Source organism: Caenorhabditis briggsae (assembly GCF_000004555.2).
Source record: "Caenorhabditis briggsae complete genome, chrV, whole genome shotgun sequence".
NCBI lineage: Eukaryota > Metazoa > Nematoda > Chromadorea > Rhabditida > Rhabditidae > Caenorhabditis > Caenorhabditis briggsae.
This window is the reverse complement of record NC_013488.2, coordinates 18,761,731-18,776,420: the sequence shown is the minus strand read 5'-3', so window position 1 is coordinate 18,776,420 and position 14,690 is coordinate 18,761,731. Positions and strand designations below refer to the sequence as shown.

The window sequence follows — 14,690 nt, the reverse complement described above, 5'->3', positions numbered from 1 at the left end:
TTTAAAATCCCACAGCAATTATATTTTGGCTCTGATCTTTTTCATGATCGGAGCTAGATACTTCTCAAACGCTTCTGGAACGTCCTTCTGGTTCAATTTGCTATGTTTGGTCCATTCCATCAATGCCGGATACACATTTCCATCACGACGACCCAGGACACTTTTGAGTTCGAACTCATGAATTGCGAATCCATCGACGATAGAGACAGCATCCGGACGGATAGTTGCCAGGGCTCTGGAAGATATAGTTCACCTTGTTATGTACCGTAAAACCTGTGATAGAAGAGCTCCTCCGCCTTGGAAGTTAGGTGCCCTTCTATTACAGGTTCTACGATAATTAAAGCTCACTCTGATATTCCACTTTTCAACTGATCAATTTGTTGGGGACTCATGTATCTATCCTCCATAAAATGACCCTGTTTAGATACTTGCAAATCGAAAATGTACAGTTTTGCAAGGGCTCGAAGAACAGGACGCACATCTTCTGGAGCAGTGGAGATCTTTGCCAAGAGGATTCTGACAATGTACAGACGAACGTGCCACTAGAAGATTCAAAGTTCGAAAATCATATTGCTCTGAAAATAGCTCAAGCCCTACCCTAGCAGCTTTGCAGAGCTCCACGGAGCAACTGTTCCATGCTTCATGCTTTTGCTTTGTAGCACTTTCAGTTCGAAGTTTTTGGAACGCTTGAAGTACAACTCTCCTGGTGACATGCTCCCAGTCTTGGATGATTTGATGGTCGCTGTATGTTTTATGAGTGGAGAGTTCTGAGATAGTGGCAGAGCTCTTCTTGTGAAGGTAGCCGCAAATTTTGCCTTCTGCTGGCTGAGCGCAAACTTTCATGAGGTACTTCGCCACTTGCAAAAGCAACACCAAATTGTCCCCCTCATAAGTACAGCTTCCACATGAGAAGGCAGATAACTCAGGAATCCCGGAAGCATGAGAGTAGCCATGACCACCACAAGCCAAACGACACTGCTCAATTCCACCTTGAACTTCAAAGGTGACCAATGCCTTTAGGCCACTTGATAAGGCATAAATGCCAGGAAGAAGTGAGGCTTCCCCTAAGCGGAGTTGTTTGGAGACTTTCTGAAGTTTTATGGGTCCTACTGTAACCTTAACATCATTTTACTCACCTTAAATATATTCTGCAACTCATCACCAGCAATTCTGAATGCAATAGCTTTTGCCATGTAATATTTTTGAAACTCTGAAATAAAAAGAAACCTTGGAATGACGCATCAACATGTTGTTTCTCGGAATTCGGAAGTTATCGAAAATCAGATATCCATTATCAGAACCATTCAAGCTCAACTTTGGTCCAATATCTCCCATCTTCAAGTGTGGCAATCCTTTATGGGTCACCGGGTCTCTGATCTCCACGAAAAATGGATGAGGTCCTTCACACTTCCCATTGGTCCACAAATTGGCAACGATAATCGCATGATTGCAGAACTTTCCAAGACTTCCTGGCCACCATTTGGCTCCACTGATGGTAGGGGTATGTAGCACGAATTCTTGGCTTTTTGGGTCGTAAGTGGCAGTGGTCTCCAGTTTAGACAAGTTGGTTCCATGACCCATTTCCGTTTGGGCATATGTTCCAATAATGGTTCCAGATAACGATTTAGGCATCCATTCGGATAGTTGTTCAGGAGATGCTTGAAATTGGAGGACAGGAAGAAACATGAGGTAGTGAAGAGAGAAAGCCATCGAGTCACGGACATGGACCATTCTGAATGAGAATTTTTCTTAGTGAGAAACTCTCTTGATAAGGTTCTTAATGAGGATTTTGCTCACCAAATTGTCCCCTAACTTTAGACAGCATAAAGCTTGGGCGACAGTATGGGGAACGAAATATACATTAAGAACCTTATTAAGAGAGATTCTCAATGAGAAAGATTCTCATTAAGAAAAAACTCCTTTAAGGATGAAGGAAAATGTGTTTAGCTGTTTTTAGGGCTCACTGCAAAAAATAAGTGGTCTTCTCAATATTGGTCATGTCGATCATCTTGTGGTACTTTGCCATTCCAGCTAGCTTCCGAACCGAATTGTCGATTAATTCTTCTCGACTCATGAATGGCGTCGGATGGGTGTCCTGAAGCTCTTTGTGATCTTCGATGTACTTTTCGACTTCTCGGCGGGACTGGAAATAATTAATGATCTAGGACGTCGGCTTGTATCTTGTGATAGGAAGCCATGGGCAGATTTTGATAAGGAAATGCCCAAAACGGCTGTATGACGGGCCATGGGCAGATTTTTGTTGGAATTTGCCCTTAAACGGTTGAATAGCTGGCCAAAGACAGAGTTTGGTTGAACTGGTTCAAAAACGGCTGTATAGCAGGCCAAAGGCAGATTTTGGTCTTAACCTGCCAATAATGGCTGTATAGCGGGCCAAAGGCAGATCTTGGTCTAAAAATGCCCAAAAACGGATGTTTAGCGGGCCAAGTGCAGATTTTGGCCTCTACTTGCCCAAACCCGACTTGTATAACTCACCTTCAATCTTTTAGCACCTCCATGATAGAACTCTGTGAACCTATCCGCATCGAATGTCGCCTTCATTCTCTCCTCAGTGATATCCGGATTGTCTCCATCCCGAATATATCGATTCATATTAGAAGTAGGCAATAATGAAGCAATTTGCACAAATGGCGAGTACTCTGACATTGAGTCGTAATTCTTTCGATTAGGGGCCTCTTTTTTATAGTTGTCATTATGGCCATTTTTTCTAGCATTTTTTCTAGCTGCTCTCTACTGATAGTGGGACTACGGACCTTGCCTTTCTGTCAATCAAACTTTTTTTGGGGTTTTTTGTGCCAGAGAAAAAAATCTGTCAACGAAATGAAACTGGGCACTCTTTTTTGCTTTTTTTTGCTGGCTCCGGTTAGTGATAAGGAACTTTTTTTTCATTTTTTTAAAAGCCATTATCAAGAGTGTCTGATAACAATGATTCAGAAAAAGGGTAGTGATTATTTTATGGGGAAATGTTATTGCTTTTGAAATGTACAATGCTACCTGGCACTCAAGGGTGACCAAAATGTCGGGCGGCCCTCCGAGAGCCGCGGTCCAGTACCCAAAGCCTTGCTGCTACCTTAGCTATTTTTGGGGCTTGTTGGCAGTCATTTGTCAATAAGAATATCCGGATTTGAACTCAATCCGAGCAGAAGTATCCCCAAAATGAACCCCCCCGCCCCCTCCCAGATTTATTTNTAAAAGCTCCCCCTACCCGCCCCCCCCCCCTTCCAGGTCATGTCTTCCGCCAAAGAGCGACGTACCTCTAACCAGCTAACGATTCCAACTATCACCACTTCCCAGAGCACCCCACAGACACCAAGGGAACAGAAGAAAAAGAAGATACTGTTTAAGTGCGCTCTAACGAACACCATATCCGATGTGCTCACTAATCGAGAAGGATGGGCGCAGACACAGTGTGTACCCTATAGCTCAATTATCTCGCTTCCTAAGAGAGCAATCAAAATTTGCGAACTGATAAAGTGTTTATCATAATATCATCAATGTTTTATTAGTTGAAAGATTTTCGATATCTCACATAGGAACTGAGATAATTGAGCTCAAACGACGGTATGTTATAGTCTAACGTAATTTCCAGAGGAGACGATTGGCAATTCTTCTGGGTCACTCGAGAATGGATGACTACTTGTTACGATAAGCACAAGTTCTCCGAGAAGCAATTAATTTGTCACTTCCGAAATGATTTTGAGCTCACAAGAAAAGATTTTCTGATCAAGAACTACAAAAAGGCTAGAAAAGCCAAGGAAAAATCCGGGGTCGATGTGGCGACGGAATTCAACTTCATCCCTTCCAGCTATGTCTTACCTGCCGAGTATCACCTATTTGTGGAGGAGTTTCGAAAATATCCAACTGACACAATTTGGATTATGAAGCCAGTGGCTGGCGCGCAGGGAAAGGGTATTTTTCTGTTTCGCAAGTTGAAGCATGTTCAAGAATGGAAGAAGAAGGACTCGAGTGGGTCGGAGGCGCTTCCCTATGTAGTTCAAAGCTATATACATAATCCGTATTTGGTGGGTGGCAAGAAGTTCGATGTGAGGATTTATGTGCTGGTTACTTCGGTTAGAAATTCTATTAGTTCTCTAAATTCAAATTGGGAAATTTCAGTTCCGTCCAATGAACGCTTGGGTTCATCGAGAGGGTTTCGCTCGATTCTCACATTCCAGATATTCCACGGAGAGTGTGGATGATGCATGTGAGTTGAAATACAGTAACTTGGTATTTGGCTTGTAACTTCTGGTCAGGCTTTAGGGCGGATCTTGGCCAGGTTTTTGTCAGAACTTGCCCAAAAACGGCTCTATAGTGGGTCATAGACAGTTTTTTATCGGAACTTGCCCAAAAACGGCTGAAAAACAGGCCATTGGCAGTTTTTGGTCGGAACGTGCCCAAAACGGCTCTATAGCGGGCCATGGGCGGTTTTTGGTCGGAACTTGCCCAATAACTGCTGCATAGCAAGCCACGGGCAGTTGTTGGTCAAGTTTTGATCTAAAGTTGCCGAAAAACGGCTCTATAGCGGCCGATGGGCAGATTTTGATATATTTGTTGGTTTCAGTCGTTCATCTCACCAACGTAGCAGTTGCCAAAACTGCAGCTGACTATGATCCTGAAAGAGGTCTTAAATGGAGTCTTCCAAAGTTGTTTCGGTTTTTTAAGTCAATGCATGGCCAGTCGAAAGTCTCAAAAACGATGAATGATTTGGCGAAAGTGATCATCGAAAGTCTGAAAAGCGTGCAAAACTTGATCATACAGGTACCACTCCACTTTGAGCTCAATTATCTCGGGTCCTATAAACGATATCAAAAGTTTGACAACTGATAATATATTTATCACAATATCAGGAGTATTTTATCAGTTGACAGATTTTTAATATCTCTCATAGGAGCCGAGATAATTGGGCTTTCAATTATCTTTTTTTTCCAGGACACCCACTGCTTCGAACTCTACGGCTACGACATCCTCTTTGATGAAAATCTGAAGCCATGGCTGTTAGAGGTTGTTATCTGATTTCCCATTTGTCTTGGACATTAACTTCAAAAATTGAAAAACATTTTTTTTTTCGTTTCGAACAATTGGCTTTTTGTGCTCATTGAGCTGTGAAGATAAGCAAGAGATTTATGGGTTTTTAAGATTCTTTTTTTAGGTGAACGCCAGTCCATCACTTACCGCATCGTCTCAGGAAGATTTCGAACTCAAGTATCGAGTTCTTAATCATATGATTGATGTTTTGGATATTGAGAAAAAGTGGGTTTTCAAATACCGTAGGCCCTCTACTATATATTAGAAGACTAGCCATGCCGTCAGCTTTAAACCCATATATCTCGGGTCCTATAAAGATATCGAGAAGTAGCCAACTAATAAAATGCTTATCATAATGTCATAAATATTTTATCAGTTGATTACCTTTTGATACCTCTTATATGAACGGAGATATATGGACTTAAAGTTTATGGTTTACGGTAATTCTTAACAAATTTAGCTAATTTTTCAGACTTCTGGGAAACGAGAACCAAATCGGTGGATTTGACATTTTGGTGCGGAATAGCAAGCCTGTGGAATTATGCAAAGTGGCAAGACATGCTCAGCCGTTTTTCGGAGCGCAGTTGAATTTGAGATTGGGTGAGTTGTCATTACAGTGTGTCTTGATCCTCCTCCTCCTTTTCCCAATGCATGTGTCGTCAGACGGCGGTCATTAAAAGTGCACCATCAAAATCTGAATCACGAAAATTAGAGAGTCTCGTTTGTCGACACGACATAGCTGTCTGAAATTTAATCACCTTTTCATGATCGATCAGCTGTTAGATTTTTTGGGATTTGGGAGGGACAGAGAGAGAGAGAGAGAGTGGTGTTCTGGAACTGAACTTTTTTTCGTGAATCTAGATAGGTCATTTCAATAAATCCTGAAGAGCAAAGGTAGAGCATTGGAGCAATTCTATTTTTGTTCATAGAAATAATAGGCATTTAGTAGTTTTCCAGTAGTTCAGCCAACTGATAAATTATTGGTGATATTATGATAAATAAATTAACAGTTGACAAATGTGTGATATTTCTTACAGAAATCGAGATAATTGAGCTCAAAAGATAAAAGTTAGGGTCAGGGGCTATCTGTCCAACCCCAATGCTTTTCTATTACTGGTTTTAAGGTAATTCCAGCATAAATCAAGATAATGAAACTCAAAGTTGAATGTATGAGTGGGCTTCTACAGTGTTTAACATAAGTATAAGGGCACCCCAAAAACTAGCTATAAATTTTCAAAATCCCAAGTTTTCGAAAATCTAAAAACAAATAATCATAATCAGCATTCAATCAGCACTACGATTCTGTTTTCAGATTTTCAAAAAAATAGCAATTTTTAAAAGTTATAGGTACGGTATTAGGCGTTCAATAGTTTTCCAGTAAGTCTGAAAATGGACCTTCTAGCTCTCATATCCTAGATTTAGACATCCGTCATATTTCCACATCTTGACACGGAAATAGAACCAAGCTCAATCCAAAGGTTCCGTGCCAACCAACCTCATCATCGAAATCCAATTATTACACTTTTCAGGTGATTACGTCGAACCCACACCGATGCCGTGATGATGAGCTTCTACGAACCAACCACATTGACTCACCATCTCAATTTTTTGCCCCAAATAAAACGTTTTTTGTTCAAAAATTTGTTCCAATCAGTCTTATCTCTTCTCTTGACCTTCTTCTTCTCTTTTTTCTCTCCTAATTACCCCCAACAAATCATTCTTTTCCACACCTTCCCTCCAAATCCCTCGACCTCTGGGGTACCAACGAAAAGGGGGCGGAGCCTCGGGGATGGGGTGGATGGGCGGATGTGCTCTTCGAGGACTCCAACCGGCTCATTTGCGAGATGAGATGAGCTCACACACATTGGTCTTCTCCCCCTTCTTCTTCTTCTTTTTTTTCATTCGTAATTTAATGAAAACATTTTTTTTCATTTTTATTTTTTTTGTATTCTCATGGCTCATGCAACTGACATTTATACTATAGACTTCTTGGAAGATTCGTGACTCATATCTTGAGTCAAGAGTGTAGAAGCTATTTACATAGTTGCATCTCACCTAAAATGAATTCAGCTCAAAGAATATTCCAGTTATTTGAAAAATAATTCAGACTATGCAACGAATACTTCTCTTATCCTTCCTGTTAATACCAGCCAGTATACAGTCTACATACACCACAGAATCATATTTCGATAGTAGTGAAGAGGCTCCAAATGTGTTATTGAATCATGTAAGATTGATAATACTGAAAATTCCTGAAGTTTCCAAACAATAAATTTTCAGCTAAATGGCTCAGATGACGAGGAGCTGACACAAGTCAATGAGACCCAGCCGACCTTTGTTCCAGGTACTTTTTTATGAATCCAAAGGGAACAATAAATTATCGAAAAATCATATTTTTCCAAAATGTTGCCACTTTTAGTCTCCAGGGAGATTGAGGCAAAAAATTGATGATTTTTTTTAGTTGTGAGCAAAAAGTGATAAATTCAAAACATTTTTTTTTGACTCGAGCAAAGCCGGAAGGGGACCAAACCTCACCACAAAAATTTGGGATATTTAAATTATCCTGCTTCTCTTCCGACGTAAGCAACGATCATTCAATTTTGGAGGGGGTGCAAATTGAGTCCCCCCTTAATCTTCCAAATCGACCCCACCGGAGGGTCTTACCCTCTTTTTGTCTTTTTTTGGGAGAGTCATGAGAAATGGGTTAGAAAAACGTGACAGAGGAGATAGAACATGGAAGATCGGAAAAGCATGGGAGATCTCGAAGTTTCTGGAATTCCGAAAAATTGTGAATACAAAAATGAACATAGTTGAAAACTGGAAATGATCTACTAGAAGCCCATATACCCTATATGTGCACTTTGAGCTCAATTATCTCAGTTCCTATTATAGATATAAAAAGTTAGTCAACTAATAAAATGTTAATCATATTATCATTTACTTTTTATCAGTTGACAACTTTTTGATATCTTTTAAAGGAGCCGAGATAATTGAGCTTGAGTTACCCTCTATCATAGAAGCCATCCCTATACGCTTTGAGCTCAAACTTTGAGTTTCTTTATCTCGGTTCCAATGAGAGATATCAAAAAATTTGTCAACTAATAAAATGTTGCTGTTATTGTGATAAAAATTTTATCAGTTGAAAATTTTCTGATATCTCTTATGGGAACCGAGATAATTGAGCTCAAAGTGCACATATAGGATGGGCTTCAATTAGGTGCTTATCTTTTTTTCTGGATTTTTAGCGCCTTTTGTTTTTCAAATTAAATTGAAATTCTAGTTTTTCCAAAATCTTCAAATTTCTTGAAAATTTTCATGCTAAACAAAGAGTTTTTTTATCTATAATTTTTAAGCTGAAAATGGCTGAAATTGGATGTTCTCTTTAATATGAGTCTTCTGAATATTTTCAGCTTTTTTCAGCGTTTCCGCTCATTTTTAGCACTGGAAATTAAATACTTTCAAAGCCAATTTTTACCATTTTTTAATGAAACTAGTGGGAAACGGTCAAACTTCCCCACTTTTTCCTACCCAACTTCCAAGAAAAACCACTGACCCTCTCAGCCATTCGTCGAAACTCATAAATTCTCCTTTCCACTGTTCTTCTTCTTCTTCTTTAAACGCTTTCCACTACCCAATAGCTCTTCTGTCACACCTCATTTCCAACTCAACGTCTCACCTCATGTGGCCCCATCTTTCTCTTCCTCACCTCTCGGAAACTTCTACTTCAAAAAAAGCCCATTAACCCGTTTTGATTTGTGGATGAGGATGCGGACTCTTAGTTGCACAAACACACACAAAAATTGTCAAGTTTCTGACAGAGGAAAAAGTGGGGGCAACAACGTTAAAAGTGACGAATAGTGTTGTTTCAGACATTTGTTCGACATGAAAAATGAGCAACCAACAAACATTATTGGTAACCGGGGCTTTGCCTGGCCCTGAATCAATATTTTAAAACCAATTAAATTACATATGATAGAAGAACTCAAGAGCTACAAAATGAAACTAATTCCATAGCCTTATCTAATTTATGAACAAAGTTACAAGCCAAAAACCGACAAAAGCCTTGTAACATTGTTCGGACCCATAGTTTCTTTCAGAATCAATTTTTGTGGAAATGTTAAACGAGATATACCAGAAAAACTCAAGAACTACAAAATAATACTATTTGGATAGCTTCATCTTGCCTTTGAACAAAGTTACAAGTTAAAAACCGTCGGAGCTCAGCGGTTTGATCTATAAAGCCTAGTTCATTGTTCCTTTGCGAACCCTGCCTTAGCTTCTTGTAAAATCAATATTTTTGGACCACCTAAAATAAATATGATAGAAGAGCTCAAGAGCTACAAAATAATACTATTTGGATAACTGCATCATGCATATGAACAAAGTTCAAGGCGTTATATCTGGGACCGCGTGGCTCCGACGGTTATTGGCCTATAAATTTGTTCATAGACAAGATACAATTTTCCAATCAACACCATTTTGTAGCCATTCAGTTCTTCTATCAAATCTGATTTAGTTTGTCTAGCCAGGTTACCACATATTCAAAACATTGGGTTTTCAGGCTCCTCAAAACGTCTCACCGAATATCTTCTCTCCAAACATAACCACAATGCACCGCCCGACGGATTACTGTACGTAGAATACGAACTAGAGCTGGTTCACATTCTAGGCATCGATGAGTTGAAACAAACAATGACAGTGCTAATCTATGTGGACGAGCACTGGATTGATCCTAGCTTAACTTGGGATCCAGCACTATTCGGAGGGATTACAAAGACATGGGTCCCACTGGACAAGATTTGGGTTCCCGATATTATTGTGTTCAACATGTGAGTTTGTGTCCTATTAGCTGTCCTATTATCTTGTCATCCCCCTAACTTGCAATAATAATTGGAATTGAAATTGATCATTAATAATTTTCCCCCCTCCCCGCTTTCTCTCCATAGTACATACTAACAATTAGGCGGAAAGGGTGTCACAACATGTGTGTCATTAAAATTAGGGGTGTGCATGAAGACACAGCCACCCAGAATCCCCCCTCCACGTATCCGAATCACCGGGCGGCTTCTCGCAAGCCCCCAATCTTCTAAAGGGTGAAATCGAACAGGTTGGCACACGAGGATCTTCTCTCAGCCGTTCGCGCGCCAGCCAGGATCTACAGTAACGGGACAGTGGTGGCAAGTCATCCGGCAGTGCATACTGTGTCTTGTGAGATCAACATCAGACATTTTCCACTGGATGATCAGCGATGTGCCATTGAGGTAAGCCTGGGAAAACGTAGGGCCATCACTGCCGAATGTGAGGGCACATAATACATAGGGTACAACGATTCGGGGGTACAAGAGGATGAAAAGTCGTTGAGGGTTACAAAATCCACAATGCAGGGGTACAAAGTTCAAATTTCCAGGTAATTTGTACCCCATGGATGGAGGGTTTGTACCTCTAATTGTAAGTCGTTTACCCCAATGAGCCCAAAACTGTTGTACTATCCGAATTATTTGTCAAGTTTGAGCTCAATTATTTTGCTTCCTATGAGAAATATGAAAAATGTGTCAACTGATGAAATGTTGGTGAAATTAAAAAATTTACCAGTTGAAAATTTTTTTATATCCTTAACAGGAACTGATATACAGCACCCGGCCAATAATATATACAAAAACTCATTTTTCAGTTGATATTTCGGCCATTATGACAACTTTCAGGAGTCTGGAGCTTGGCTGTCAAGTATCCGATCCCTTTGAAAATCTTTGTGGATGTAAAACAGACCTAGATCAAGAACTTTGCATCAACAGAATTTTTTGAGAATCACTAGTTTTTCAACTATTTGCAGATTTCTGAAAAACACCGTTTTTTTCACATTTTCAGTTTAAAATTAGTGATTTTTCGACTTTTTTCGTATCCTGGATTTTTGTACGATTCGGACGATTTTTGACGATTTTAGAAGAACTTTTAGCTCCAATTCTGGATTTTCGACCAATTTTGGTTTGAAAATTGCTGGAAAAGTCAAAACTTTTTCAGCCTAGGTCTGTTTACATTCTCCAAAGTTTTTAAAGTGATCGGAAATTTGACAGTCGAGCTAGAGACTCCTAAAAATCGTCAAAATGGCCTCGCTTATAAATTGGATTAAAGTTAAAAATAAGGGAGCCGTTCTATTAGAGGTTTAAAATTTTTTGCAATTTCCAGATTGCTTCCTGGGCCTATGGCCATGAGAAAATTCGACTCCATGCGCACACCGATCACTCTCTGGAGCACTACAAACGCAATGAAGAGTGGCATCTTCTGAATCTCAATGTGACTGAAGAGAAATACGAGCACGAAGGAATCGAAGTGTCAGAAGTGAAGTTCGAAATTTCTGTAAAACGACGACCCTTGTTCTACATGGTCACTCTGACATTCCCCAGTTATATCATGTGCGCAATTTCTGTGGTTGGATTGTTCGCCAGGTTTTCGACTACTGGAGAACGAGAGGAACGCTTCACACTTGGCGTTACAGCCATCTTGACAATGGCTGTTCTTTCACTGGTGGTCAGTGAAAAAGTGCCGCATAGTTCGACACATGTGCCGTTGTTAGGTGAGTCAACTTTAAGCTCATGTATCTCGGCTTTCGTAAAAGATATCAAAAAGTTGCCAGCTGATAAACATTTACTTAGATTGTCTTGATTTTTTTGTAGTTTACAGATTTTTGATATCTTTTACAACAATTGAGATATACCAGTCGGTTTGGGCCACTTGCCGGGGCTCAACCTCCTGGTTTCCGCTGTAGAAATGGATTAACGTCTTCAGAAGACTTCATAAGCAAATTTTCGAAGAATTATAAAATCGGGCATCATCTCGCTGCCATTTTGAGTTATCTGTAAAAATTTGAAAAAATGTGGTCCAACGGTGACTGTGCTAGGGTCGGCGACCCGGGACACACCCACACACACAGAATTTCGAGATTGTTGAAAGTGAAGATTGGCTCAAAGTTGACATTTTCAGTTGCCTATTTCCTCTTCAACATGGTCATCGTCTCAATCGCCGCAATGACAACTGGAATTGTCATGAAAGTTCATCGACTCGGGCGGTATGGAGATGAACCACACGAGTTTTGGATGAAACTCTTCTTCCTGAGACCCATCTTCAGAACATCTAATGTAAGATCTTTTTTGCTTGGCCAATCAATAATTACTTTTCAGCGAAGAACATATCGTATGAACCCAGAGGAGCCCACTCAAGTGATTCTAGTTTCTGAGACTAGAAATGGCGATTTGCAGACGAAGAAAACGTCGGAGTTGAATGGTACAGCGGTTAAGGAAGTTATGGTGAGTCGAAAATCTTGGAATCTAGGGTAATTCAAAAATTTCAGCTGTCTTCTCGACTGGAGGCTCTAGAAGAGTACATTCGGAAAATGGTGAATCGTTGTGAATCGATAAAGGTTTGTGTTCTTAAAACCTATGGCTCAATTATCGCGGTTTCTATAAAAGATATCAAAAATGTGCCAACTGGTAAAATGTTTATCATATTATCATCTAAATTTTATTAGTTGACTCATTTTTAATATCTCTCATAGAAATTGAGATAACTGAGCTTAAAGTTGACGGTTTCAATCGGCTTCGATGATAGGATATACGGTAACTTTGAGTTCAATTATCTCAATTTTTACAAGAGATATCAAAAATCTGCCAACTGATAAAATATTGGTAATATTGAGATTAATAATTTATCAGTAGTTTAGTATTTTGTGAACGAACCGAGATAATTGAGCTCAAAGTTTACAGCTTGGAGGCCTGCGTGTTTGCTCAAATAGAAGCCCATCCTATATGCGTTTTTTGAGCCCAACTATCTTGGCTTCTATGAGAGATATCAAAAATGTGTCAACTGATAAAATACTTCTGATATTATGATACGCAATTTATCAGTTAGCAACTTTTTCATGTCTTCCACAAAAATCGAGAAAAATTAGCTCAATGTAAGGGGGTCTTGCTCATTCATCATAAAATTTGTCCACTCTAAAAGCTCAAAAACCACCATTAATGTCATTGAGTTGAAATTTGAGGGGGGATTTCCGGCTTTTCATGTCTTGCGACGTTTTTTTATTGCGTTCATGCGTCGCCATCGTCTTCTTCTTCTTCTTCTTCTTCTTTTTCTTTTCTTTTGTTTCTTCTTCTATCTCTCCTTCCCGCACAACCGACACAACGCACACACAACAACTGACTGTGCCCATAAATTGTTGAATGTGTCTTTTGCGCTGTTTAGCAGATAGAAGAAGAGACTCAAAAGAGAGACACACCTTCGATTTATATACCTTGCTGCTTTTTGCACACACTATCGTGCCCCGGATCATTTGGTTTTTGCTCAGAGAAGGGATCATCTTCGGAGGGTTTATTAGGGATTAGAGGATATAAAGGAACAAAAGATCATGATGAGGGCGAGGGTACCCAGAGCATGTCTTATTTAAGGAAAGCTACCACACCAACTTTGACACAATTTATCTCGCTTCCTTCAAAAGATATCAGGAAGCTGTCAATTGATAAATTGTTCATCATAATATCACTATTACTTTATCAGTTGGCACCTTTTTGATATTTCTCATTGGAGACAAGATATTCAGGCTCACACTTGACAGTGTTGGAGCCTTTCTATGTGTTACAAGTTTTACGGTATTTTAGCAACGCTACGGTAAAACCCGTAAATCTGTAATAGGAGAGGAGCCCCCAACTATGACGCGATTTATCATGGCTCTTTTATCAGGTATCAAAAAGTAGTTTACTAACAAAATATAATGCATATCATGAAAAACATTTGTTCAGTTGATCGTTTTTTAGTACCTTTCACGGGAGCCGAGAAAAATTATGCCAAACTTGGCTACCCTTCTATAGGAGGTACGATATTATCGTATATGCACACTTTGAGCTTGATTATCTCGATTCCTTCAAAAGATATCAAAAATATGTCAACTGATAAATTAGTCATCTTGATATTATCAATATTTTATCAGTTAACAGATTTTTGATATCTATCATAGGAACCGAGATAATTGAGCTCAAAGTGAACCTATAGAGTGGGCTTATAGTAGAGCGTTTGAGCCAAATTTAAGCCAAATTAAGGAAACTTCTTTTATAACATCTTCAACTGTATCAATGAATTGAAACCCAAAACATAACAATTTTCAGTGGGAACTCGACGAAATCGACGCCGCTGAGAATATCGAATTGGTCCGCCGTCGATCAACCAATGGATACGTTCGAATCTCAGAACGTTTGGATATCGTCTTCATGTTCTTCTTCTTGTCAACTGTCACCATTCCAGTGGCAGTTCTATTCTACTTGTCTTAATTTAATTTCTCTTTTGTCTTCTTCGAATAAGATAATTGTTGTTTCTAAAACACATAGAAACCAATCACGGGCTCATAGATGTTTTTGTTCCAGAAAATCAGTTATTTGGTTGTTTCTTTGCTTCATGCATTATTTTGGGATAATTTTTGTATATAAAACGGAAATTGAAATAAATATTTTTTTTTCAAAAAGACAATTATTGCTTGTATGGTTGATAGACACCTCCACCGGCTCCATCTGCGACTCGCTTCGGACATGGGCAGTACTGAAAAAGATAGGATTTAGAAATCAAAAAGATTGACATAAAACCTCTAATTGAACGACACCGGATCG

General features: G+C 39.4%; 4 protein-coding genes across 4 annotated transcripts in view; 2 read left to right on the top strand and 2 right to left on the bottom strand.

Moving 5' to 3' along the window:
- Window positions 1-18: 18 nt before the first annotated feature.
- CBG05550 lies at window positions 19-2,610 on the bottom strand (the record flags this gene model as incomplete). Its single annotated transcript, XM_045238588.1, is given in 7 exon segments — window positions 19-235; window positions 349-542; window positions 598-1,089; window positions 1,137-1,208; window positions 1,228-1,732; window positions 1,965-2,143; window positions 2,494-2,610. The coding sequence occupies 7 exon segments, from the start codon at window positions 2,608-2,610 to the stop codon at window positions 19-21; spliced, it is 1,776 nt and encodes a 591-aa protein (XP_045092981.1).
- A 636-nt stretch (window positions 2,611-3,246) lies between these two features.
- Window positions 3,247-6,604, top strand: Cbr-ttll-9 (the record flags this gene model as incomplete). The annotated part of the gene is made up of 8 exons (XM_045238587.1): window positions 3,247-3,425; window positions 3,608-4,088; window positions 4,135-4,222; window positions 4,580-4,776; window positions 4,948-5,019; window positions 5,168-5,268; window positions 5,516-5,643; window positions 6,573-6,604. 8 exons carry the CDS (start codon window positions 3,247-3,249, stop codon window positions 6,602-6,604), a joined length of 1,278 nt encoding a protein of 425 aa, XP_045092980.1.
- A 549-nt stretch (window positions 6,605-7,153) lies between these two features.
- On the top strand, window positions 7,154-14,357 carry Cbr-pbo-5 (the record flags this gene model as incomplete). Its single annotated transcript, XM_045238586.1, has 9 exons — window positions 7,154-7,270; window positions 7,324-7,387; window positions 9,605-9,872; window positions 10,151-10,304; window positions 11,227-11,614; window positions 12,022-12,176; window positions 12,219-12,344; window positions 12,389-12,457; window positions 14,196-14,357. 9 exons carry the CDS (start codon window positions 7,154-7,156, stop codon window positions 14,355-14,357), a joined length of 1,503 nt encoding a protein of 500 aa, XP_045092979.1.
- A 196-nt stretch (window positions 14,358-14,553) lies between these two features.
- Window positions 14,554-14,690, bottom strand: part of Cbr-col-131 — a gene marked incomplete at both ends in the record, with an annotated part of 1,783 nt that continues 1,646 nt past the window's right edge. The window contains one exon of the mRNA XM_002638473.2: window positions 14,554-14,622. Coding sequence (XP_002638519.2) covers window positions 14,554-14,622 — 69 coding nt within the window. The remainder of the gene's footprint in view (window positions 14,623-14,690) is intronic.